The following is a 23,800-nucleotide window of genomic DNA, read 5'->3' as shown; positions in this document are numbered from 1 at the left end:
ATAGGGCAGAGGTCACGGTCACGTCATGGACACAGCTGCATTGTTAACACAAGGTAAGCTGGCAGCATACTTCTGGAGGGCTCAAATTACAGGGATCTGCCATTCCACTTTATTTGATGACATGCTTTCAAAATGACGTTTTTGTTTTAAGCTCGCCTGGCTGGCAAGCTCCATTTAGGGACCGTTGTATTTACGTCACTTTTTTTTATACTCAACCTCTGCTTTTATGCTTGTCACTCGGCCAATCATTTACTTAGCGCTATGTTTTGAAACATCTCTGTGATATAGAACGCAGAACACACACATATTAACTTGTTATTCAGGTTGATAAACTTAACATGGGAAGCTATTGTATCTTTCTATGAGAAAATAGCAGTGGAATAAGTACAGTAACAGCGGTGCCGGCGCCACGGGGGGGCAAAAGGGGGCTTAGCCCCCCTCAGTTAAAACTTGTGCCTCCTCACTTTTTAGTTTTATGTCCCTATTTAAAAATTCAAGTGATTTAGTGACAGGTTGCCACGAAATCTCTGTCTCCGCTGCGCTGTATCAGCACCATGGACAGAGCGAGCCGCAGCGTGTGTGTGTGTGTGTGTGTGTGTGTGTGTGTGTGTGTGTGTGTGTGTGTGTGTGTGTGTGTGTGTGTGTGTGTGTGTGTGTGTGTGTGTGTGTGTGTGTGTGTGTGTGTGTGTGTGTGTGTATCGGGGCTATGGAAAGCCACTGGGCGGTTAGGTATGACACTTTTCGGGTTTCCATAAAAAGTGTGAAAAACTGCTGCTCATCTGTGGTAGGCTACGTAAATAACAAGATACTCCTCCGTCTGAAATACTTGATTTTGATTTCTAAGGACGGGGTCAAGTTTACAGTTGAAGCTGCATCACTCAACTCTGCCTCACGCCCCACCACTATAGAGTTTAGTTAGCTTCTTAGCTAGCTCTAAAATGTGTTAGTGCTATTAGCCTATTTAGCTCTAAACAGCTAATCTGCCACAATGGATATCAGAAATGAAACCACCGAGGCCGCCTCCAAGCCCAGCAGTGACGATGCTGCCGAGCTGTAGGCAGGTCCGCGTGAATAGCCCACCCCTCCTTCATGGGTTACAGATTTTGTGCCAACCCTGTCACTTCAAAAGTACCCAATGGACTCGGAGTATCGGCATTCAAACTTTGTTTATCGTGGTATTGCATGCTATAAGAAGAATTGTATATAATTCCAATGCAAGAACTCCCCGAAATTGTGTCCCCTCTGAGTAACAGTATCTGTGGATTGTGTTGTAAATGCATGATAACACAATGCTGGTACTTGATTTTTAGCCTGATTAAAAACCAACTAACGGTTTCCACTAATTGCAGTCCAAGGGAGAGAAAGCAGGGAAGCCACATTGCTAATCCCCACCCTGAGAGCATTAGACTGGGCTCAGGCAGGCTAACAGCTAAGGGCTCAGGACGGCTAAAGGCTAAGGCTCAGTAGTCCTCCACCCAGCAGGCAGCTCCTCTCCCCCTATGGGTAAATGCTAGTCAGGTTTTTACATCTGAGTCATTTAGCAGACTCTCTTATCCAGAGCAACTTACACTAGTGAGTGCATACATTTTCATACTGGTTCCCCGTGGGAATCGAACCCACAACCCAGACATTGCAAGCGCCATGCTCTACCAACTGAGCTACTCAGCAGCACTCAGAATGCATTGACACTAAGTCACCCTGACACAATGGTGCCAACCCAGGCCCCTCCCACTCACCCAGCCCAGCACATCCTAACCATGGCTGGCCTGGTCTTTGACTGACAGGCGCTGGCAGGGCAGAGGATAGTGGCTTTCCTCGGGAGTTGGTGGAGGTGGAGGGAGAGGAAGATGGCTCAGTGTTGTGATCCTGGCTCAGCCAGTGGAAAGAGGAAGTAACGAGTGAGCGGCTTCTCAGAGAGTTGGGGGAGAAGGGTTATCCACAGTTTGACAGCTCACAGTTCATAATCCCACCCAGAGAGGCAGCCTCCCATGCCCAAAAGCAACTTGCTGAAATTAACCATAAACAGTGGGGGGGGGGGGGGGACTGCGTTCCACACTACATTTCAGGAAGAAACGCATGAACGTCACACAACTTGACTGTCTCACTTGGTCCCGGTACTTTACGGCTGTGGCAGAGAGAGGCGAGCTACAGAAGCAGGCTTATAGCTACAGGCTATTCTGCTCTTCTTATCTTCTACCCAGGAAACCATGTTAGATACTGAGGAGCTTATTGTGGGGGGATAGAGTGGTCCCCGCTTGCCTTTTTAATTACAGGGCTTGGAGCATCCTCCAGCAGACCTCCTGGTGGGCACATGCTGGAAGAATAAAAAAAGCCATGAAACAAGATAATCCCAGATACACAAGGCTAATGCACTGACTCCCATTCCCTTTGAAAGGCACTGATACGGTGCCCTGCAAAAGTATTCAGACACCTTGGATTTCTTCATATTTTATTGTGTTACAAAGTGGGATTACAATTGATTTAATTGTCAACAATGTACACAAAATACTCTGTAATGTCAGTGGAATATATACAGTGGGGAGAACAAGTATTTGAAACACTGCCGATTTTGCAGGTTTTCCTGCTAACAAAGCATGTAGAGAATGCAAATTAATTACTTAAAAATCATACAATGTGATTTTCTGGGTTTTTGTTTTAGATTCTGTCTCTCACAGTTGAAGTGTACCTATGATGAAAAGTACAGACCTCTACATGCTTTGTAAGTAGGAAAACCTGCAAAATCAGCAGTGTATCAAATACTTGTTCTCCCCACTGTATATACATATATATACAGTGGGGAGAACAAGTATTTGATACACTGCCGATTTTGCAGGTTTTCCTACTTACAAAGCATGTAGAGGTCTGTAATTTTTATCATAGGTACACTTCAACTATGAGAGACGGAATCTAAAACAAAAATCCAGAAAATCACATTGTATGATTTTTAAGTAATTAATTTGCATTTTATTGCATGACATAAGTATTTGATACATCAGAAAAGCAGAACTTAATATTTGGTACAGAAACCTTTGTTTGCAATTACAGAGATCATACGTTTCCTGTAGTTCTTGACTAGGTTTGCACACACTGCAGCAGGGATTTTGGCCCACTCCTCCCTACAGATCTTCTCCAGATCCTTCAGGTTTCGGGGCTGTCGCTGGGCAATACGGACTTTCGGCCCCCTCCAATGATTTTCTATTGGGTTCAGGTCTGGAGACTGGCTAGGCCACTCCAGGACCTTGAGATGCTTCTTACGGAGCCACTCCTTAGTTGCCCTGGCTGTGTGTTTCGGGTCGTTGTCATGCTGGAAGACCCAGCCACGACCCATCTTCAATGCTCTTACTGAGGGAAGGAGGTTGTTGGCCAAGATCTCGCGATACATGGCCCCATCCATCCTCCCCTCAATACGGTGCAGTCGTCCTGTCCCCTTTGCAGAAAAGCATCCCCAAAGAATGATGTTTCCACCTCCATGCTTCACGGTTGGGATGGTGTTCTTGGGGTTGTACTCATCCTTCTATTCCTCCAAACACGGCGAGTGGAGTTTAGAGCAAAAAGCTCTATTTTTGTCTCATCAGACCACATGACCTTCTCCCATTCCTCCTCTGGATCATCCAGATGGTCATTGGCAAACTTCAGACGGGCCTGGACATGCGCTGGCTTGAGCAGGGGGACCTTGCGTGCGCTGCAGGATTTTAATCCATGACGGCGTAGTGTGTTACTAATGGTTTTCTTTGAGACTGTGGTCCCAGCTCTCTTCAGGTCATTGACCAGGTCCTGCCGTGTAGTTCTGGGCTGATCTCTCACCTTCCTCATGATCATTGATGCCCCACGAGGTGAAATCTTGCATGGAGCCCCAGACCGAGGGTGATTGACCGTCATCTTGAACTTCTTCCATTTTCTAATAATTGCGCCAACAGTTGTTTCCTTCTCACCAAGCTGCTTGCCTATTGTCCTGTAGCCCATCCCAGCCTTGTGCAGGTCTACAATTTTATCCCTGATGTCCTTACACAGCTCTCTGGTCTTGGCCATTGTGGAGAGGTTGGAATCTGTTTGATTGAGTGTGTGGACAGGTGTCTTTTATACAGGTAACGAGTTCAAACAGGTGCAGTTAATACAGGTAATGAGTGGAGAACAGGAGGGCTTCTTAAAGAAAAACTAACAAGTCTGTGAGAGCCGGAATTCTTACTGGTTGGTAGGTGATCAAATACTTATGTCATGCAATAAAATGCTAATTAATTATTTAAAAATCATACAATGTGATTTTCTGGATTTTTGTTTTAGATTCCGTCTCTCACAGTTGAAGTGTACCTATGATAAAAATTACAGACCTCTACATGCTTTGTAAGTAGGAAAACCTGCAAAATCGGCAGTGTATCAAATACTTGTTCTCCCCACTGTATATATATATTGTTTTTGTTATAGATTAAATATAAAATAATGTAAACATTTATAAAAAAATATAGTTGTTGCCTAAGTATTCAGCTCCCTGAGTCCATACATGTTAGAAACCCCTTAGGCTGCAATTAAAGCTGTGAGTCTTCTTGAATAAGTCTGTAACAGCTTTGCACACCTGGACATTTTTTATTATACAAGCTCTGTCAAGATGCTGGGGATAATGGCTAGACAGCAATTTTCAAGTTTTGCCATAGTATTTCAAGCAAATTTAAGTCAAAATTGTAAAAGTGGCCACTTAGGAACATTCACTGTCTTCTTGGTAAGCAACTCCAGTATATATTTGACCTTGTGTTGTCGGTTATTGTCCTGCTGAAAGGTGAATTCCCCTGCCGGTGTCTGGTGGAAAGCAGACTAAAAAAAGGTTTCAGGATTTTGCCTGTGCTTAGCCCTATCCCATTTTCTTTTTTATCCTGGAAAACTCCCCAGTATTTGCAGATGACAAGCATACCCATACCATGATAGAGCAGCCACCATGCTTGAAAATAAGGAGTTACTCAGTGATGTGTTGTGTTGGATTTACACCCAAACAGGGCTTTGCATTTATGACAAAAGGTGTATTCCTTTGCCGTGTTGTATTTTTTCAGTATTAGCACGTTGTTGCATACAAGATGAATGTTTTGGAATATTTTTATTCTGTATATTTGTGTTCTTTTTTTCACTCATTTAGGTCATTATTGTGGAGTCACTACAATGTTGTTGATCCATCCTCAGTTCTCTCCCATCACAGCCATTGAACTCTGTAGCTGTTTTAAAATCACCAATGGCCTCATGGTGACATCCTTAAGCAGTTTCCTTCCTGTCCTGCAGCTCAGTTCAGAAGGACGACTGCATCTTTGATGTGTTGGGGTGGTTTAATACATCATCCACAGCATAATTATTAACTGGACCAGGCTTGAAGATATATTTCATGTCTGATTTGTTACTGTTACCCATCTACCAATCACTGCCCTTTTTTACGAGGCTTTAAAAAAACTCCCTGCTCTTTGTAGTTGAATCTGTGCTTGAAATGTAATATTTGACTGAGGGACCTTACAGATGTTGTATGTATGGGGGACAGAGGAAGGGGTAGTCATTCAAAAATCATGTCAACCCCTATAATTTCACACAGAGTGAGTCCATGTACCTTTTTATGTGATTAAAAAAAAAGACACATTTGACTAATTTAGGCTTGCCTAAACAAAAGGAGCTGAATACGAATGCAACGACTATATTTTAATTATTTAAAAAAATATATGAATACAATGTTTTTTTTTTCAAATTGTTCTTCCACTTTGACATTACAGAGTATGTTGTGTGTATTATTGACAAAAATACAAATTCATTTGAATCCCACTTTGCATTGTGTTACAATCTGAAGAAATGCAAGGTGTCTGAATACTCTTGCAAGGCACTGTATGTGTGTTCAGGGCAGAGGCTACTGTTGTGCCAGAGTCCTTTTTTGTGGCTTTAAAGGAGAACTACATTCTGGATTGAGTATTGTCCTCAAATAGACTTTGATCAGTGGATTGGTTAGTCAGTGTGTTGTTGGTCAAGGTAACAGCACGATACGGCTTCTTATGAGGCCTAATCAGTTTCATATCTCACAGGATCCCTAACGTAAATTGTTGCTTCCGTGTTGTTTTCCTTTCATTCAGAGTAAGCCATTGAGAGTAAGAGTTTTTTTTAAATGATCTATTTCCCTCCCTCTCTTTTGGTGAAGGCTTCTCCATAGAAAATCGGTGGCAGATCTCTCCTTTTATGGGATGCGGGAGAGAAGGCGGCGGGGCGAGCCTGGCCAGCAAGCCCCGGCCAGCGCCAGCCCTCTCTTTGGGCTAGGCGACTCCTGGGCGGTTTCTAGGAGGTTTGGATCCCGCCTGAGGCCTGTTCCTCCAGCGGTGGTATTGTGCCTAATTGTTTCCTCAGGGCCGTGCCAGGTGACCTCTGTAACCCGGTGGCAGTGGGCCAGCCCGTCCTGAACCCGAGCTCTCTCTCCTCACAGAGACACAGCCAGAGCAGTCAGTCAGACCCGGAAGCAGCACACCACAGGACTCTCTCTCCTCACAGAGACGCAGCCAGAGCAGTCAGTCAGACCCGGAAGCAGCACACCACAGCACTCACTCTCTCTCCGCCAGCTGATGATGAATCGCATAACACCAGGCCTTGTGATAGAGGGAGGGAGAGGAGGAGGAGGAGAAAGAGGAGGGGACCTGATGCACCACACAGTCTGATTTAGAGTCCTAAACATACAGTATAGAGATTTGGAGGGATCAAAAAATTATTACGAGGGTTGGTGTCAGAACGTTGATGCAGTGATTCGGCTTAATCCCAATGTTCGCCTTGCAGCTGTTGTGATAATTGAGCCACTAGCGCTTACACATGAACACACTGCTCACCCCTTGATTGCGTGCGTTGGGTGCTATGTTTGTGTTCCTGTTCATGTTAAGTGGCTGTATGTAGGTTGGGGATTGAATGAGGCATAAGCCTCTGAGCGTTAACCTTGAATGGTGCAGGACTGCTCGTGATGCTGCTGGCTGTGTGCGTGACAGAGGCTGGCTGGCTGGTTGGCAGCACGCTGCGAGCACAGAGGCAAGGCCGTCCCCCGGCGGACTGGGGCTCAGCATGTGACGCCCAGCACTGATCATTATTCTGCTCCTTTTGTCAAGTGTTTGGGGGCTGTGCTCCGCCCCAAGGCACTCCTCCTTCTGCTCCTCCTCCCTCTCCCCCTTTTGCTCTCTCCTTGTCTCACACTTCCAGTTAACCTCCCTCTCTCTCTCTCTCTCTCCCTTTCTCTCTCTCTCCCTCTCTCTCTCCCTCTCTCTCTCTCTCTCTCTCTCTCTCTCTCTCTCTCTCTCTCTCTCTCTCTCCTTCCCCTCCCTCTGTTTCTCTCGCTCTTGCTCTCTCTCGCTCTCTCTCTGTCGCTCCTCTCGCCCCCCTTAATAATCTTCTATCTCATTATCTCTGTAGACCTCCTGCTCTCTCTGTCTGGAAGTCTATTTTAACATTCACTCGGTTTCACCTGATGAAGGGTATAACACTGAGGCAGGCTAATATTCCACACACGCAGAACTAAAGTGAGAGAACAAAACCAAATGTCTTTATCCTTTGTCTGGCTCTGAAGTGGTGAAAGTAAAATAGGTTAAGCCACATCATTGAGCTGGCTTGGCCACACGGTAAGGACTAGGTCATTGAGATGAGCTCACAAAAAAATCCACAGACCCACAGATGGATATGTACTGTACTGAATAGGCTGCCATATTATTTCCTGCTCTTTCGTCTCCTCCCTGCTCTCTGCTCAGAGATGATGGCATCCTGTAAAGGCCTACTGTGTTCTGTCCAGATAGAGGGGGTCCCATGAGGGTCCAGACCACCCCAGTGCATAACGCGACAGTGTAGCCCCCCCCTTGCTAATGATTCATCACCCCCTATGAAATATACATGACTCCATCCAGGGCGTTCCCCTCTCAGTTCTCTTGCAGCTGGCCCAACACCGACGCAGAGGCATGCCTACCTTGATTTTGCACAACTGTCCCATGAATAATTGAAATGGATCTGAACGAACGTGTGTTCACTGTGGATGGATCTTTTTTCTGAGCGAGCGTGTGTTCACTGTGGATGGATCTTTTTTCTGAGCGAGCGTGTGTTCACTGTGGATGGATCTTTTTTCTGAGCGAGTGTGTGTTCACTGTGGATGGATCTTTTTTCTGAGCGAGTGTGTGTTCACTGTGGATGGATCTTTTTTCTATCCCTTCTCTTTAGAGACTGATTGCCGGATATATGCTCGAACATGTCACCTTCTTGATTTAATCAATTTTCGTCCCTTTTGCTTTTTATTTAATGAACAGGAGCCTTAGATTCTTCAAATCTTTAGATCTTTGGCTTTCAATTAAAGATCTTAATGAATTTGGTCCATATAGACCCTAAATGATTGGCCTTTATTTTAACTAATTATAGACCCAACTGCTACTCTGCTTCTGGTCATATTCGGCTTTATAATTGATTTTGCCTGAAGGACCATTGATCTGATTGGCTGAACCAATCTGAGGAGGAGAAGAAGAGTGAGGAGGATGTGGGTTTCTATATGAAACACTGTGCTGATGGCTTTCAGTCGCTTTCAGGCTGTTATTCTGCAGCAGAGGAAGGGGAGGAGTAAACAGCAATACAAGCGCCTACGGCTAGCAGGTGTTTTCTGTTTTCTGAACAGGAGGGAATAATTAATCAGTGGAGAGAGGGAGAGGAAAGGGAGAAAGAAAGAGGGAAGGGTGCAAAGAAAGAGATGAAAGAGGTTGGGTTCAAAGGAAGCAGTGAGGCTGAGCTCAGTCCCTAGCCTGTGTTGAGGGGTCCATAGTGAGCAGTGTTGAGGGGTCCATAGTGAGCAGTGTTGAGGGGTCCATGGTGAGTAGTGTTGAGGGGTCCATGGTGAGCAGTGTTGAGGGGTCCATGGTGAGCAGTGTTGAGGGATTCATAGTGAGCAGTGTTGAGGGGTCCATAGTGAGCAGTGTTGAGGGGTTCATAGTGAGCAGTGTTGAGGGGTCCATAGTGAGCAGTGTTGAGGGGTCCATGGGTCGCAGTGTTGAGGGGTCCATAGTGAGCAGTGTTGAGGGGTCCATAGTGAGCAGTGTTGAGGGGTCCATAGTGAGCAGTGTTGAGGGGTCCATGGTGAGCAGTGTTGAGGGGTCCATTGTGAGCAGTGTTGAGGGGTTCATAGTGAGCAGTGTTGAGGGGTCCATGGTGAGCAGTGTTGAGGGGTCCATAGTGAGCAGTGTTGAGGGGTCCATGGTGAGCAGTGTTGAGGGGTTCATAGTGAGCAGTGTTGAGGGGTCCATGGTGAGCAGTGTTGAGGGGTCCATAGTGAGCAGTGTTGAGGGGTCCATGGTGAGCAGTGTTGAGGGGTCCATGGTGAGCAGTGTTGAGGGGTCCATAGTGAGCAGTGTTGAGGGGTCCATGGTGAGCAGTGTTGAGGGGTTCATAGTGAGCAGTGTTGAGGGGTCCATGGTGAGCAGTGTTGAGGGGTCCATAGTGAGCAGTGTTGAGGGGTCCATGGTGAGCAGTGTTGAGGGGTTCATAGTGAGCAGTGTTGAGGGGTCCATAGTGAGCAGTGTTGAGGGGTCCATAGTGAGCAGTGTTGAGGGGTCCATGGTGAGCAGTGTTGAGGGGTCCATGGTGAGCAGTGTTGAGGGGTCCATGGTGAGCAGTGTTGAGGGGTCCATGGTGAGCAGTGTTGAGGGTTCCATGGTGAGCAGTGTTGAGGGGTCCATGGTGAGCAGTGTTGAGGGTTCCATGGTGAGCAGTGTTGAGGGGTCCATGGTGAGCAGTGTTGAGGGATCCATGGGTCGCAGTGTTGAGGGGTCCATAGTGAGCAGTGTTGAGGGGTCCATGGGTCGCAGTGTTGAGGGGTCCATAGTGAGCAGTGTTGAGGGGTCCATAGTGAGCAGTGTTGAGGGGTCCATAGTGAGCAGTGTTGAGGGGTCCATAGTGAGCAGTGTTGAGGGGTCCATGGTGAGCAGTGTTGAGGGGTCCATTGTGAGCAGTGTTGAGGGGTCCATGGTGAGCAGTGTTGAGGGGTTCATAGTGAGCAGTGTTGAGGGGTCCATGGTGAGCAGTGTTGAGGGGTCCATAGTGAGCAGTGTTGAGGGGTCCATGGTGAGCAGTGTTGAGGGGTTCATAGTGAGCAGTGTTGAGGGGTCCATGGTGAGCAGTGTTGAGGGGTCCATAGTGAGCAGTGTTGAGGGGTCCATGGTGAGCAGTGTTGAGGGGTCCATGGTGAGCAGTGTTGAGGGGTCCATAGTGAGCAGTGTTGAGGGGTCCATGGTGAGCAGTGTTGAGGGGTTCATAGTGAGCAGTGTTGAGGGGTCCATGGTGAGCAGTGTTGAGGGGTCCATAGTGAGCAGTGTTGAGGGGTCCATGGTGAGCAGTGTTGAGGGGTTCATAGTGAGCAGTGTTGAGGGGTCCATAGTGAGCAGTGTTGAGGGGTCCATAGTGAGCAGTGTTGAGGGGTCCATAGTGAGCAGTGTTGAGGGGTCCATGGTGAGCAGTGTTGAGGGGTCCATGGTGAGCAGTGTTGAGGGGTCCATGGTGAGCAGTGTTGAGGGGTCCATGGTGAGCAGTGTTGAGGGTTCCATGGTGAGCAGTGTTGAGGGGTCCATGGTGAGCAGTGTTGAGGGTTCCATGGTGAGCAGTGTTGAGGGGTCCATGGTGAGCAGTGTTGAGGGATCCATGGGTCGCAGTGTTGAGGGGTCCATAGTGAGCAGTGTTGAGGGGTCCATAGTGAGCAGTGTTGAGGGGTCCATAGTGAGCAGTGTTGAGGGGTCCATAGTGAGCAGTGTTGAGGGGTCCATAGTGAGCAGTGTTGAGGGGTCCATGGTGAGCAGTGTTGAGGGGTCCATAGTGAGCAGTGTTGAGGGGTCCATAGTGAGCAGTGTTGAGGGGTCCATAGTGAGCAGTGTTGAGGGGTCCATAGTGAGCAGTGTTGAGGGGTCCATAGTGAGCAGTGTTGAGGGGTCCATAGTGAGCAGTGTTGAGGGGTCCATGGTGAGCAGTGTTTGTAGTACTGGGCTGAGGCTCTGTTAGTTCATGGCTGACGGTCTCCTGCTTTGATGACTGTCTTATAGCTGCCTACTGCAGGATAGAATAACAATACTGGGAGTGGTCCTGCAGTACTCTGGGATATGGTTGAAGCTGACTACACACTGCTGTGTGTGTGTGTGTGCGCTTGCTACTCTTAGCATCTCCCATCGTCTACACAGCAGCAACCTATTCCAACTGGCTCCTTTGTAATCACCTATAATACTGTGCCGCTATCAGAGGCAGCTTTGACTGTATCTAGTCAACAACATACCGCTTCCACAGATTACTGACATTTACCACAACACAAGCCAAGCCTTCTGACCGGCTAACAGAGATCAATGAAAATGTCAACGTCCAACAGCCAATCCAATCTCTCTCTGCTGCTGGGCGGCTTTGTTGTGAGGTAGATTATCGAGCAACTTTGAGCATTTTCAGTGATGCTACAAGTTGTTAGGTGTAGCTAGGCGATTAGAACGGCTGTGGAATCCACCACTGACCATAGCAGTTATCTGATTCCTCTTCCCACTCAGGGCTTGTCGACTTGGATTACAGAGTTAGACCGCTGAGTCATTGTGGCATTTACTGCATTCGCACGCCAATTTTGCGGAGCCAGGTCGGTTTGCCAGGTCACGGTCACAGGGCAAATACGATGCTCTGAAATGTTATGTAGTGTATGAGATTGGACGATGTCACCGAGATACCTTTTCATCTGATCTCTGTATCTGTGTGGATTCAGCCTTAATCTACAAATATAATCCAATATGTAGTTTAGTTGTTTATACTTTAATAGATTGGGAACCCTGATGTTCTTTATTTCTCTGTCTGTCTGTCTGTCTCTCTCGCTGTCCTCTCTTTCTCTCTCTCTCCATTGGCCAAGCGGGCGGTAGTCAGTCAGTGACGATGACGGAAGAAGGGTCTGGGCCACGGCCATGCTCTATGGATGACCATTGTCCTGCTGCTGTGCTGATTGATGGAGAGGAGGAGGGCTTCCTATACTTTGGGCCTTATTTTTCCCTTTGACCAAAGGGAAGCATAACCGAGCCAGAGTCTTTTCTCCTTGCATGTGTCTTCAATGACTGCAGACTGCACGTCCTGCTCCTCTCAGAAGAGATGGAAGAGCCAGGAGACTCTGGGCCAGGAGGCTTGGAATGAGGGGGAGAGAGAGAGAGAAGGAGGGCGGTAGAGGGAGGGATAAAGAGACAGAGAGAGAAACAGGGCTCTTATTTAAATCCTGAATATTTTCAAATGACACGTTTGAGGGCAGTCAGTGGCTTTAGCTGAAGGCTAGATCAGCAGTCTGTCTCCATAGGAACACTGCAATTTACAGTCTATTTGTCTCCACTGATCTACTACACAGACAAAGTGTTATGTTCGTGTTTGTTTTGCACACTGGTAATGAGATGACATTCATTCTCGCAGGGTGAATAAAACTGTCCAGTGGTAATCTTCCCCAGCACCACGGCAGTAGAGCTTGGCTCTCGGCAGTTCATTAACTTTACGCTTTCGTTTTGACAGTGCAAATACCGTCTCAGCTAACGTATAAATAGTCTACTGAAGGTATATATTTTTTGTTTGTATGGAGGTGTGTTTATATACGGGTATTTAATGACCTAGATTATACCATAGAAGTACACTACCCTTGGCTGAACAATGGGTGGTAGCAACATAGAGATGTCCTACTGGAAATATGTCCCGTCGCTTTAACTGACAGAAGTAACATCCACACTGCAGTTGCTCTCCTCTCTCCATCCCCACCTCCCACCCTTCCGTTGACTGGAGTCCATTTGACCGGACGGACGGTCGATGCTGGCGGTGATGTGATCATGGAAATAATCGATGAGCTAATACCCCTGTGACCCTTCCTCCATGGGTCCCCTGCTCCCCGACTAGCTCTCCTTCCCTAAGCCCAGTGTGTATCACAGTGTGGTTTTTCTCCTGGCCATGAAAGAGACACAGTGTGTGTGTGTGTGTGTGAGTCATCCGGAGCTCTGCTGTGTGTGTCGTCTGTGTCTGTGTCTGTATGTGTGTGTCAGGCTATAAACTTCCCAGTAGTCTGTGGTGTGTGTGTGTGTGTGTGTGTGTGTGTGTGTGTGTGTGTGTGTGTGTGTGTGTGTGTGTGTGTGTGTGTGTGTGTGTGTGTGTGTGCGTGCGTGCGTGCGTGCGTGCGTGCGTGCGTGCGTGCGTGCGTGCGTGCGTGCGTGCGTGCGTGCGTGCGTGCGTGCGTGCGTGCGTGCGTGCGTGCGTGCGTGCGTGCGTGCGTGCGTGCGTGCGTGCGTGCGTGCGTGCGTGCGTGCGTGCGTGCGTGCGTGCGTGCGTGCGTGCGTGCGTGCGTGCGTGCGTGCGTGCGTGCGTGCGTGCGTGCGTGCGTGCGTGCGTGCGTGCGTGCGTGCGTGCGTGCGTATCAGGCTATAAACTTCCCAGTGGTCCTTGAGAGAAAGCATCCCAAGGAAATGTGATCTGAGGAGATGGGAGAGCAAACCATGAACAATGCTAAAGTTCACCTCTATTGCATGTATTACGACTCATCTCCCCTGTTAACTTCATTTTCAGACTGGTTGGACAATTGATTTCCAGTCAAGTTGATAATCCCTCTTCTCTTTCTGTGTTTCTTCTTGACTTTATAGAATATAGATGATGGGCTGTGTGCAATGCAAGGATAAAGAAGCAACGAAACTCACGGACGACCGAGACACCAGCATCTCCCAGAGTGCCGCGGGCTACCGCTATGGCGCCGACCCCACGCCACAGCACCAGCACTACCCCAGCTTCGGGGTCACCGCCATCCCAAACTTCAACAACTTCCAGGCCCCCGTTGGCCAGGGGATAACGGTTTTCGGGGGGGTCCACACCTCCTCCCACACAGGGACCCTCCGCACCCGTGGCGGAACAGGTAGGGGTTTTGATATGTTCCCCTTTACGGATTTCCCCCGACTCTCTTCACCTCACGGCCCCGTCCCGGCGCCTCGCCCCTGTGTTGGAACGTCCGGCCGGCGCTTGCACAGCCTTTTGTGTGTGGTTTCATTGTTTACATGGGGAATATTTCTATAATATTTATATCCTTCATGTTTTACTGAGCCACAGCTGTTACAAGAAGAACTCAGCGTTTCCACTTAACTAAACACGGCTTCCCTCAAAGTGTGGATTATTTCTGTCCCAAAGTAGTCCAAATCCACACAGGCGGTCGCAGTGGACCACGGGGTTTAACTTTGACATTTCTCCCTAGTCGGGAACTTTGGTACAAGCTGTCCCTCTCGGTCTCTCAACCACTTTAATGACAAAATAATGGTACTGCCTTGTCCGATCAGCCCCATAGCTTCATCTGTATGCACTTAGTTAATAGTCAGAATGAAAATTCACAGCTAGTATCATTTGTCCCATGACCTTATGTAACTGAATTGAATGGGCTTCACATACCAATATTCTCGGATTCTGCATAACCAAGCCTGGTTGTTGTTTTGTGGTTTGCTCTGTGGGTTTCTTGTAAATGGTGGAGATGTGGACTTATTGTTTCAAAAGTGATGCAGTCTGTATCTTGGGACTGGTGTGGCGGGTAGATGCATCAGAGGTGTGGCTCTCAAAAGCCCCCAGTGTGCTCTCTCTGTCTCTCTTTCTCACTCTGTCTCTCTCTCTCTGTCTCTCTCTTTCTCTCTGTCTCTGTACTGTGTCATGTGAAAGGCAGCAGCTTGTGCTCTTCTCACTGCTGATATCATCAAGGGCCCTGCTCTCAAAGCACAGGCTCATCATTGTCCCTTCCACCCCCAGTCATAAGGGCTAGGGCTTTGAAGTGACCTGAGGTAAATGTGATGATGAGGCCCTTGAGGAACAAGAAGAGCACACTCAGCTTCCTCATCAGCCCTTTCAAGCCAATCAGCTAGCTCCCCTGGTCACCTGCAGGCAGCATGGGTAAAGATCAGGCCGGCCCAGCTTGCGAGGTCAACATACATCATGCCTCTTGATGTTCCTTCCTGGTTCCTGTCCAATCACAGCCACAACTCACTGACATCCTTCTATCCTCTAGTGTGTGGAGGCCAGGCCAGCATTAGCCACAGGCTCTTTGATAAAAAAGAGTTCCATTTGAAAGGCTGGATTATGATATCTCTGGCTGTGTCTGTCTGTGTTTGTGAAGACTGGGAGACTGCAGTGGAGCAGCCAGGCAGTACTGTTAGTGTGTGATATTTCTGTAGGTCCATGGTTGTATTTGACCCACTGTCACTGTGTTGAAACTAGATCTTTAAGACTGTGTAGGCTTCCACCATATTGCTGTGATGCGTCAAGTCTTTTCAGATAAGGGAAATGAGATGACTAAAGAAAGCTCTTCAGACTTTTGGAGGCTTATCCTGAGAGATTCAGCAGGCCGCCTGGGTAGATGGAGCTCAGCCCCTCTCTCAGCCCAGTCTGTCTGGAGCCCCTACACACTTCCCCAGGGACTAGGAGGCTTTCACACTTGTCTCAGTCTAATCTTGGAAAGGAATGTGTTTTTCCTATTTGACAGAACTCTGCTATTACATATGTTATTTACTGTACGTGTCTGCTGAGAGGTTATTTTCCGTTCATCATTTCTGCAGTATTTGTGTGCTACTGTCACGCTCGTCGTAACGTTGAAGAGAGGAGGACCAAGGCGCAGCGTGATAACAATACATCTTCTATTTATTAATGACGAAAAGCAGAACACTTAAACAAACTACAAAACAACAAACGTGACGCTATAAACAAATAGTGCAGACACAGGCAACTAACAAAGACAATAACCCACGAACTACCCAATGAATATGGCTGCCTAAATATGGTTCCCAATCAGAGACAACGATAGACAGCTGTCTCTAATTGAGAACCAATCTAGGCAACCATAGACATACATCACACCTAGACTAGCAAACACCCATAGACATACAAAAAACCCTAGACAATAACAAAAACACCTGCATCCCCCATGTCACACCCTGACCTAACTAAAATAATAAAGAGAACAAAGATAACTAAGGCCAGGGCGTGACAGCTACCTTCTAGGTGAAAGATGCCCAGTACTGTACGAAGGTTAATTTCCAGCTAGTTATGCCCATAAAATGGATGATTTCACATTTTAATTCAATATAGCTCATACACAGTATATCCACTGCATCCAGAAATGGCTGCTGTCTCTCGTATAAAAGCTTACAGTGCACCCAGCCTCCCTCACAGTGCCAGCCAGTTCAATGTGAGTCTGTCAGACTCTCAGGTTCATTCGCTGCTCGTCCTAATCGTGTGAGTGCTGACGCTGTGTGTTTCTCTCGGCAGGAGTCACCCTCTTCGTGGCACTTTACGACTACGAGGCCCGAACAGAGGACGACCTCAGCTTTAGGAAAGGGGAGAAGTTTCAGATCATCAACAGCACGTAAGTACAGGAACAGTAGAGATGCTTATCACACATCAGACCCACTGCGCCGAGGGGAGGAAACAGGTCTGTGTTATATATGTAAATTAGAATGCATATTACAATCACTCTTGCAGTCTGGCCGTCAAGGTAAGGCATTTTGATCGGGGAAAGTGGGGATTGAATGGCGTCTGGGACAGCTGTTGTATTTACATTTTCGACCATGAACAGCTGCGGTTACATCTACATTTAAACTGGGTGAAGCAGTCAGTGGTCTTTAGTTTGCGGTGGGTGACGTGGAATGGTTCTGTGTTGTTCTTCAGTCTGCTCTGGTTCTGGTGTGGACTTTCGCTTCGAACTGTCGGACACGAAGTGCAGCCACCCTGTTTCCTGTGCCTACTCTACGGCCATGTTGGGTACAGTTACCCTTCTGTCAGCAAAACTGTCTCAGACCAGCCAATGGGAAGACAGCTGATGTTTCAAACATGCTGCTTTTTTTCTCTGTGAAAGACTCCACTCAGCTGAATTGATAGCCTGCGCGCTGCAAAATAACAATGTATATTTCTCTCAGGAGCGTGTGTGACTGGGTCTGTTTTAGGTTTGTGATTTCCTATCTCTTCTATTGTCCCCATGTCCATGTTCACCCCTGTAGTTGTTTGACCTGTACTCCAGTCCCAGCACAGTGTCTTCTCTCCTCTCTAGTCACCACACCCAGTCATACTGCTTTAACATCCTGTCCTCTCACCCCATGTGGAAGGGCTGCTCTTCCTAGCCACCGTGCTTCTACACCTGCATTGCTTGCTGTTTGGGGTTTTAGGCTGGGTTTCTGTACAGCAGAGATATCAGCTGATGTACAAAGGGCTATATAAATACATTTGATTTGATTTGATTTTGATTCCTCCTCATACCCCAGCAGCACACCTTTCACCTATCCACCCACCGCCTTCCCCATCTCGAGCAAAGGCAGGAAGAGCACCATCATTAGTAACCCTCCCTATCCTCTCCTCATCTCTCCTCCTCCTCCTCCTCCTCCTCCTCCTCCTGGGCAGTGGCCAGAAAGAGCTGCATCCACCACCCTCCATCGTCCGTCCTCAGTCCGCCCACGACTGCTGCTTCCCTCCCTCCCTTCCTGGCAGGAACCTCTAACTGGGTACACTGCCCCCTCCTGGAGAGAAGACTAGTTGCACCCAACCCAGTCCCAGACCCTGTCTCTCCCTCGTAGTCAGGGCTGCCTGGCGCACAGACAGTCCATGGCAGATGCCTGTTCAGGCAGGGCTTAGGTGAGCAGCCCTGGGACTCCCTCGGACACACTGGGCACCGAGCAGTGAGTGAAGGGACTGTTGTGTTGTGATGTGGTGGTATCCTCAAGGGAACACTGAGCTTGGTGTATGCATCCAACACGTTCCAGGGAACCATCCTAAACAATAAGACTCAAGTCTTTATAATGCTCCAGTTTGATTGCTTGTGCTAGTTTCCTATAGCAGTTTTGATATGAAGACACATTTACAAGTGTTTATAATACAATGGCATATTTAGCACATTTTTCTCAGACTGAAAAATGACCTCAGAAATATGCAGGAAATAGCTCTGATTTGTTGTTCAATGGTTCAAGTCTTAATGGTTAGTAAATTGGGTATTGTTTTTGTACATATTCCAACTATGAATACTATGCTGGTGGATACCAGCCTGACTCCAGTCTGTCGACACAATCCACTCATTACTCTGTCATCAGCAGTGACCACAGGGAAGGGGGGCTAGTCAGAGCATTACAATACTTCTGGAGATGGGAGGAGGATGGTTCTCTCTTTGTTTACATGTTGTTGTTTTCCGTCTTTGCGGCGGAGTCGAGATGGTTTAAAGAGGGTTGAAGAAGACAGACGGGCCACTCCCGTCTCTCTCGCTCTCTCTCTCTCTCTCTCTCTCTCTCTCTCTCTCTCTCTCTCTCTGTCTCTCTCTCTGTCTCTCTATCTCTCTGTCTCTCTGTCTCTCTCTGTCTCTCTCTCTGTCTCTCTCTCTGTCTCTCTGTCTCTCTCTCTCTCTGTCTCTCTCTGTCTCTCTCTCTCTCTCTCTCTCTCTCTCTCTCTCTCTCTCTCTCTCTCTCTCTCTCTCTCTCTCTCTCTCTCTCTCTCTCTCTCTCTCTCTCTCTCTCTCTCTCTCTCTCTCTCTCTCTCTCTGTCTCTCCTGCTTTCCTCCCAGCAATCCATCCTTCCTCTCAGCTGTTAGCGTTAGCGTGTTAGGATGAACACACTAGCCCTCCAGGGGGAACCTCCATTCTGCTCTCAGAACAAAGGAAACCGGCCCCATTTCTTGCTGTGATGTCGTACCCTAGTCCCCCCTCCCATCATGTTTTTATTCAGGACAAATGCCACTAGCTCGCACAAAAAGAAAGATGAAATGTTCGAGGGAGAGAGAGAGATGTAAAAGAGGGCAGTGTGTCTGGAGGACAGACAAGTGAGAGTGACGGTGGGAGGGAGGAGAGTATAGGAAAGGCGATGGAGGGAGAGTAGGAGAGGAGGCAGTTAAAGGGAAAGAGGGAGGACATGAGAAAGGCAGTAATGGCTGTGTAGGCATGCAAGCACTGGTTCTCTCTCCTCTCTACATCCGTCTTCCTCCCTTCTCTGCTTGTAATCAGCCAGTGCTGCCAAATACTACCTCCCTCCACGATTCCATATGAACAAGGTATATACTGCTTTCAATGTATTCACATTGTCAACTGCATTATTGAACATAGTGGTTTGTATTCTCGCCGCTCTAATAATACACTCTGTACATGAAACCATCTGACCCTCCCCCCTCCCTCTCTCCCTCCCTCTCTCCCTCAGTGAAGGGGACTGGTGGGATGCTCGTTCCCTCACCACCGGTGGAAATGGCTACATTCCCAGTAATTACGTGGCTCCAGTGGACTCCATCCAGGCTGAGGAGTGAGTAGCAGTCTGTCATACTGAGTTTCATTGGGACACGCTCTGACAGAGCTGACTACATGGCATGAAAAAAAAAAGAATGAAATGAAAAATGTAGTGATTGAACACACACGCTGTCTCTGTCTCTCTTTTCTCCAGTGCTTGAGTTGGACTAAAATAATTGCCGGTACTCATTTTGAGTGCTGGTACTGTTTATATTTAGGTGCAGGAGATCCATAATACTTTTGAGCTAATATTCTATAAGAGGAACAGGAGCTCAAGCAGTAGAACATTTGAGGTGCCGGTACTCAGCTCCGGTGAGCTCCTGCCCAAGTCAAGCGCTGGTTCTCTCTCCTCTCTTCATTCTCTTCACTGTCTGAGACAACAGGGAGAGAGGAAGATGTCAGAAGTCAAGACAAGCATAGACATCCTCTCTTTCTCTCAGCGTCTGGAGTTAACAGTCAACACAAAGCTCTGAGCAGAAATGTAATCATACTGGGATGTGTATGTCTCTGCAGAGCTGGCACTTTCCCCAGCTCATTAAAGCGACTTTTATTAGACACTATAAAAGACAGGAGAATTGCGTTAAATGCTGTGTGTGTATGTTCCGATATTTGAAATGTCATAGAGAATGTATAAGAGCTTTGTCTGTGTCATGTGTGAATGAACCTGGGTGTCTGACGGGGCTACAGCCCCCCACCCCACCTCCCTCCTCATCAGACTCTCTGAGGAGTAATGATGTAATTATTCGAATGGTGCACCACACGGCAAACTCTCATTAGGCTCACTACAGTATACTGGATTTAAGCACAGCCAGGGTTTGCGTTGGGTGTGGCTCAATTTACCAACACTGGCTTGTAAGACAAGGGGAGACATTTCATGCAGGGTATTAAATCCCCTGTTCACTCTCAACATGCAGTTAGCGATTGTTCAGCCTCTAGTCTGAGAAACCACGGCCAAAGGGTGATTTTATTGACAGGGTTTATAGTGAGAATTTCAACTGGCCTTGTGACCTGTGTCTCTCAGCTCTGTATGTCAGATCACCATTTTCAACTTCAAAGACGGTTTTCCGCACTCGAATCGATCCGGATAGATGGCTTATACAATGGCTTCCCTCACTCATTATTGACCTGTCCCTGTGTTAAACCCTCTCTCTGTAGCTGGTACTTTGGGAAACTGGGCCGGAAGGATGCAGAGAGGCAACTTCTGTTCACTGGCAATCCCCGTGGCACCTATCTCATCAGGGAGAGTGAAACCACTAAAGGTAACCTCAAGAGACTGTCGGGACGGCACTGTAATAGGATGCATGATGTACCCAACTTGAGGAGCAGCCTACTGTTCTAGAAAAACTATCCAGCGGGTAAAACTGGTTGAAATGACGTCAGAATATTTTCCCGGTGGGCTATTTCTGCATCTGGTAATACTATCAACCGTTCGCTATGACCACAATTATTATTAATGCATGAGGTAAGTGAACGTTTTCGCAGTGACTCACTCCCCTCCACATCTGTGTTTTGTAGGTGCCTTCTCCCTGTCCATACGAGACTGGGATGACGTGAAGGGGGACCACGTGAAGCATTATAAGATCCGTAAGCTGGACAGCGGCGGTTACTACATCACCACCAGGGCTCAGTTTGAAACCCTGCAGCAGCTGGTACAGCACTACTCAGGTAAGAGTCAGAAATGGTCCAAGACGCACCGTTAATAGAACATTACTACACCCACCGTTCATACACCGTTCATACACCGTTCATACACCGCTATTGCCATGTTTATTATGGAAAATATGTATACCTGCACACCAGCGGCTCATAGTAATGGCCCGGAACGGAGCGAATGGAATGGCATCAAACACTTGGAAACGTGATCCCATTCCACTGATTCCGCTCCAGTCATTACCATGAACTCATTCTCCCCTATTGAAGGGCCAGCAACCTCCTGTGCTGCACATAGAAAATATCCTAAACTGAGGCAGATGCAAAAGTATACATATAATTTATTACACCTACCATTCATACACCATTACAGTGTTTATAAGACCTTTATGAGTGACAAAGTTTATACCGATGATGAGAATATACAGTATGTAGGCCTGGAGTTAAAGTAAGGTACAGTTCAAAGAAGTTACTAAGGTACACAATGGTAGGTTTTTGTAGACAGAAGTTACTAAGGTACACAATAGTAGGTTTTTGTAGACAGAAGTTACTAAGGTACTGTCACGTTCCTGACCTATTTTTATGTTATTTTGATTATGTTTAGTTGGTCAGGGCGTGAGTTGGGGTGGGCATTGTATGTTGTGTGTGTTTTGTTTAGTCTATGGGTGTTGTATTGTGTATGGGATAGATAATTGTGAGGTTGTCTAGTTATGTCTATGGCTGCCTGGATTGGGTCTCAATCAGAGACAGCTGTCATTCATTTGTCTCTGATTGGGAGCCATATTTAAGGTAGCCATAGGCAGTAGGCTTTTGTGGGTAGTTGTCTTGTTTAACGTTTGTTGCTTGTCTGTGCACTTGCGTTATTTAGCTTCACGATCATTTGTTGTTTTGTTTGTTTGTATAGTGTTTTCGTTTTATGTTCATCTTCGTTCATTTAATTAAAAGAAGATGGCTTATTTTCCTCATGCTGCGTTTTGGTCCGTCTCTCCTACACACGATCGTGACAGAACTACCCACCACAACAGGATCAAGCAGCGTGAGCGGAACCAACAACAGCGGCAAAGTAAACAGGACTCATGGACATGGGAGGATGTTTTGGACGGTAAAGGTTGCTACACATGGGAGGAGATCCTGGCTGGAAGGGATCGCCTCCCATGGGAACAGCTGGAGGCACTGAGGAGAGCAGAGGCTACCGGAGTGAAGAACCGGAGTTATGAGGGGACGCGTCTTGCACGGAAGCCTGAAAAGCCCGTGAGTAACACCCAAACATTTCTTGGGGGGGGCTAAAGGGGAGTGTGGCGAAGCCGGGTTGGATACCTGAGCCAACTCCCCGGGCTTGCCGTGGAGTAAGAGGGCGTCGTACTGGTCAGACACCGTGTTATGCGGTAAAGCGCACGGTGTCCCCAGTACGCGTGCTTAGCCCAGTGCGGGCTATTCCACCTTGCCGCACTGGGAGGGCTAGGTTGGGCATCGAGCCGAGTGCCATGAAGCCGGCCCAACGTATCTGGTCTCCAGTACGTCTCCTCGGGCCGGCGTACATGGCACCAGCCTTACAGGTGGTGTCCCCGGTTCGCCTGCATAGCCCAGTGCGGGCTATTCCACCTCGCCGCACTGGCAGGGCTACGGGGACCATTCAACCTGGTAAGGTTGGGGAGGCTCGGTGCTCAAGAGCACGTGTCCTCCTTCACGGTCCGGTATATCCGGCGCCACCTTCCCACCCCAGCTCAGTACCACCAGTGCCTACACCACGCACCAGGCTTCCAGTGCATCTCCAGAGCCCTGTTCCTCCTCCACGCACTCTCCCTATGGTGCGTGTCTCCAGCCCAGTGCCTCCAGTTCCGGCACCACGCACCAAGCCTCCTGTGCGTCTCCAGAGCCCTGTACGCACTGTTCCTTCTCCCCGCACTCGCCCTGAGGTGCGTGTCTCCAGCCCAGTGCCTCCAGTTCCGGTACCACGCACCAGGCCTATAGTGCGTCTCAGCCGGCCAGAGTCTGCCGTCTGCCCAGCGGCGCCTGAACTGCCCGTCTGCCCAGCGGCGCCTGAACTGCCCGTCTGCCCAGCGGCGCCTGAACTGCCCGTCTGCCCAGCGGCGCCTGAACTGCCCGTCTGCCCAGCGGCGCCTGAACTGCCCGTCTGCCATACGCCGTCTGAACTGTCCGTCTGCCATGAGCCTGCAAAGCCGCCCGTCTGCCATGAGCCTGCAAAGCCGCCCGTCTGCCATGAGCCTACAGAGCCGTCCGCCAGACAGGAGCCGCTAGAGCCGTCCGCCAGACAGGAGCCGCTAGAGCCTTCCGCCAGACCGGATCAGCCAGAGCCTTCCGCCAGACCGGATCAGCCAGAGCCTTCCGCCAGACCGGATCAGCCAGAGCCTTCCGCCAGACCGGATCAGCCAGAGCCTTCCGCCAGACCGGATCAGCCAGAGCCTTCCGCCAGACCGGATCAGCCAGAGCCTTCCGCCAGACCGGATCAGCCAGAGCCTTCCGCCAGACCGGATCAGCCAGAGCCTTCAGCCAGCCATGACCGTCCAGAGCCGTCAGCGAGCCATGACCGTCCAGAGCCGTCAGCGAGCCATGACCGTCCAGAGCCGTCAGCGAGCCATGACCGTCCAGAGCCGTCAGCGAGCCATGACCGTCCAGAGCCGTCAGCGAGCCATGACCGTCCAGAGCCGTCAGCGAGCCATGACCGTCCAGAGCCGTCAGCGAGCCATGACCGTCCAGAGCCGTCAGCGAGCCATGACCGTCCAGAGCTGTCAGCCAGCCATGACCGTCCAGAGCCGTCAACCAGCCAAGAGCGTCCAGAGCCAGCCAGCCAGGATCCGCCAGTCATTCTGGTGTTGCCCCTCATTCTGGTGTTGCCCCTCATTCCGGTGTTGCCCCTCATTCCGGTGTTGCCCCTC

The 23,800-nt window shown here is 48.7% G+C and overlaps 2 protein-coding genes across 6 annotated transcripts in view; one reads left to right on the top strand and one right to left on the bottom strand.

Moving 5' to 3' along the window:
- Positions 1–23,800, top strand: part of LOC139583050 (tyrosine-protein kinase Fyn) — a 77,453-nt gene that overhangs the window by 41,743 nt on the left and 11,910 nt on the right. For 4 of the 5 annotated variants that reach the window (XM_071413755.1, XM_071413756.1, XM_071413753.1 and 1 more), the window contains 5 exons: positions 13,623–13,888; positions 16,273–16,369; positions 19,171–19,269; positions 20,409–20,512; positions 20,769–20,918. In XM_071413755.1, the coding sequence (XP_071269856.1) occupies positions 13,630–13,888; positions 16,273–16,369; positions 19,171–19,269; positions 20,409–20,512; positions 20,769–20,918 (709 nt within the window). In that variant the 5' untranslated portion in view covers positions 13,623–13,629. Of the gene's footprint in view, positions 1–2,700; positions 2,720–13,622; positions 13,889–16,272; positions 16,370–19,170; positions 19,270–20,408; positions 20,513–20,768; positions 20,919–23,800 lie in introns of those variants that run through there. The other variant, XM_071413754.1, reaches the window with a different exon arrangement.
- LOC139582291 (mucin-2-like) lies at positions 8,748–10,961 on the bottom strand. The gene has a single exon (XM_071412295.1). The coding sequence runs from the start codon at positions 10,959–10,961 to the stop codon at positions 8,748–8,750; it is 2,214 nt and encodes a 737-aa protein (XP_071268396.1).

Source organism: Salvelinus alpinus, chromosome 8 (genome assembly GCF_045679555.1).
Source record: "Salvelinus alpinus chromosome 8, SLU_Salpinus.1, whole genome shotgun sequence".
Taxonomy (NCBI): domain Eukaryota; kingdom Metazoa; phylum Chordata; class Actinopteri; order Salmoniformes; family Salmonidae; genus Salvelinus; species Salvelinus alpinus.
The sequence above is the reverse complement of the archived record's forward strand: the minus strand, read 5'-3'. Positions and strand labels throughout refer to the sequence as shown.

Excerpts from the sequence above, each read along its gene's own strand:
- LOC139582291 (XM_071412295.1), bottom strand. The coding sequence starts at position 10,961 with ATGGACCCCTCAACACTGCTCACTATGGACCCCTCAACACTGCTCACT.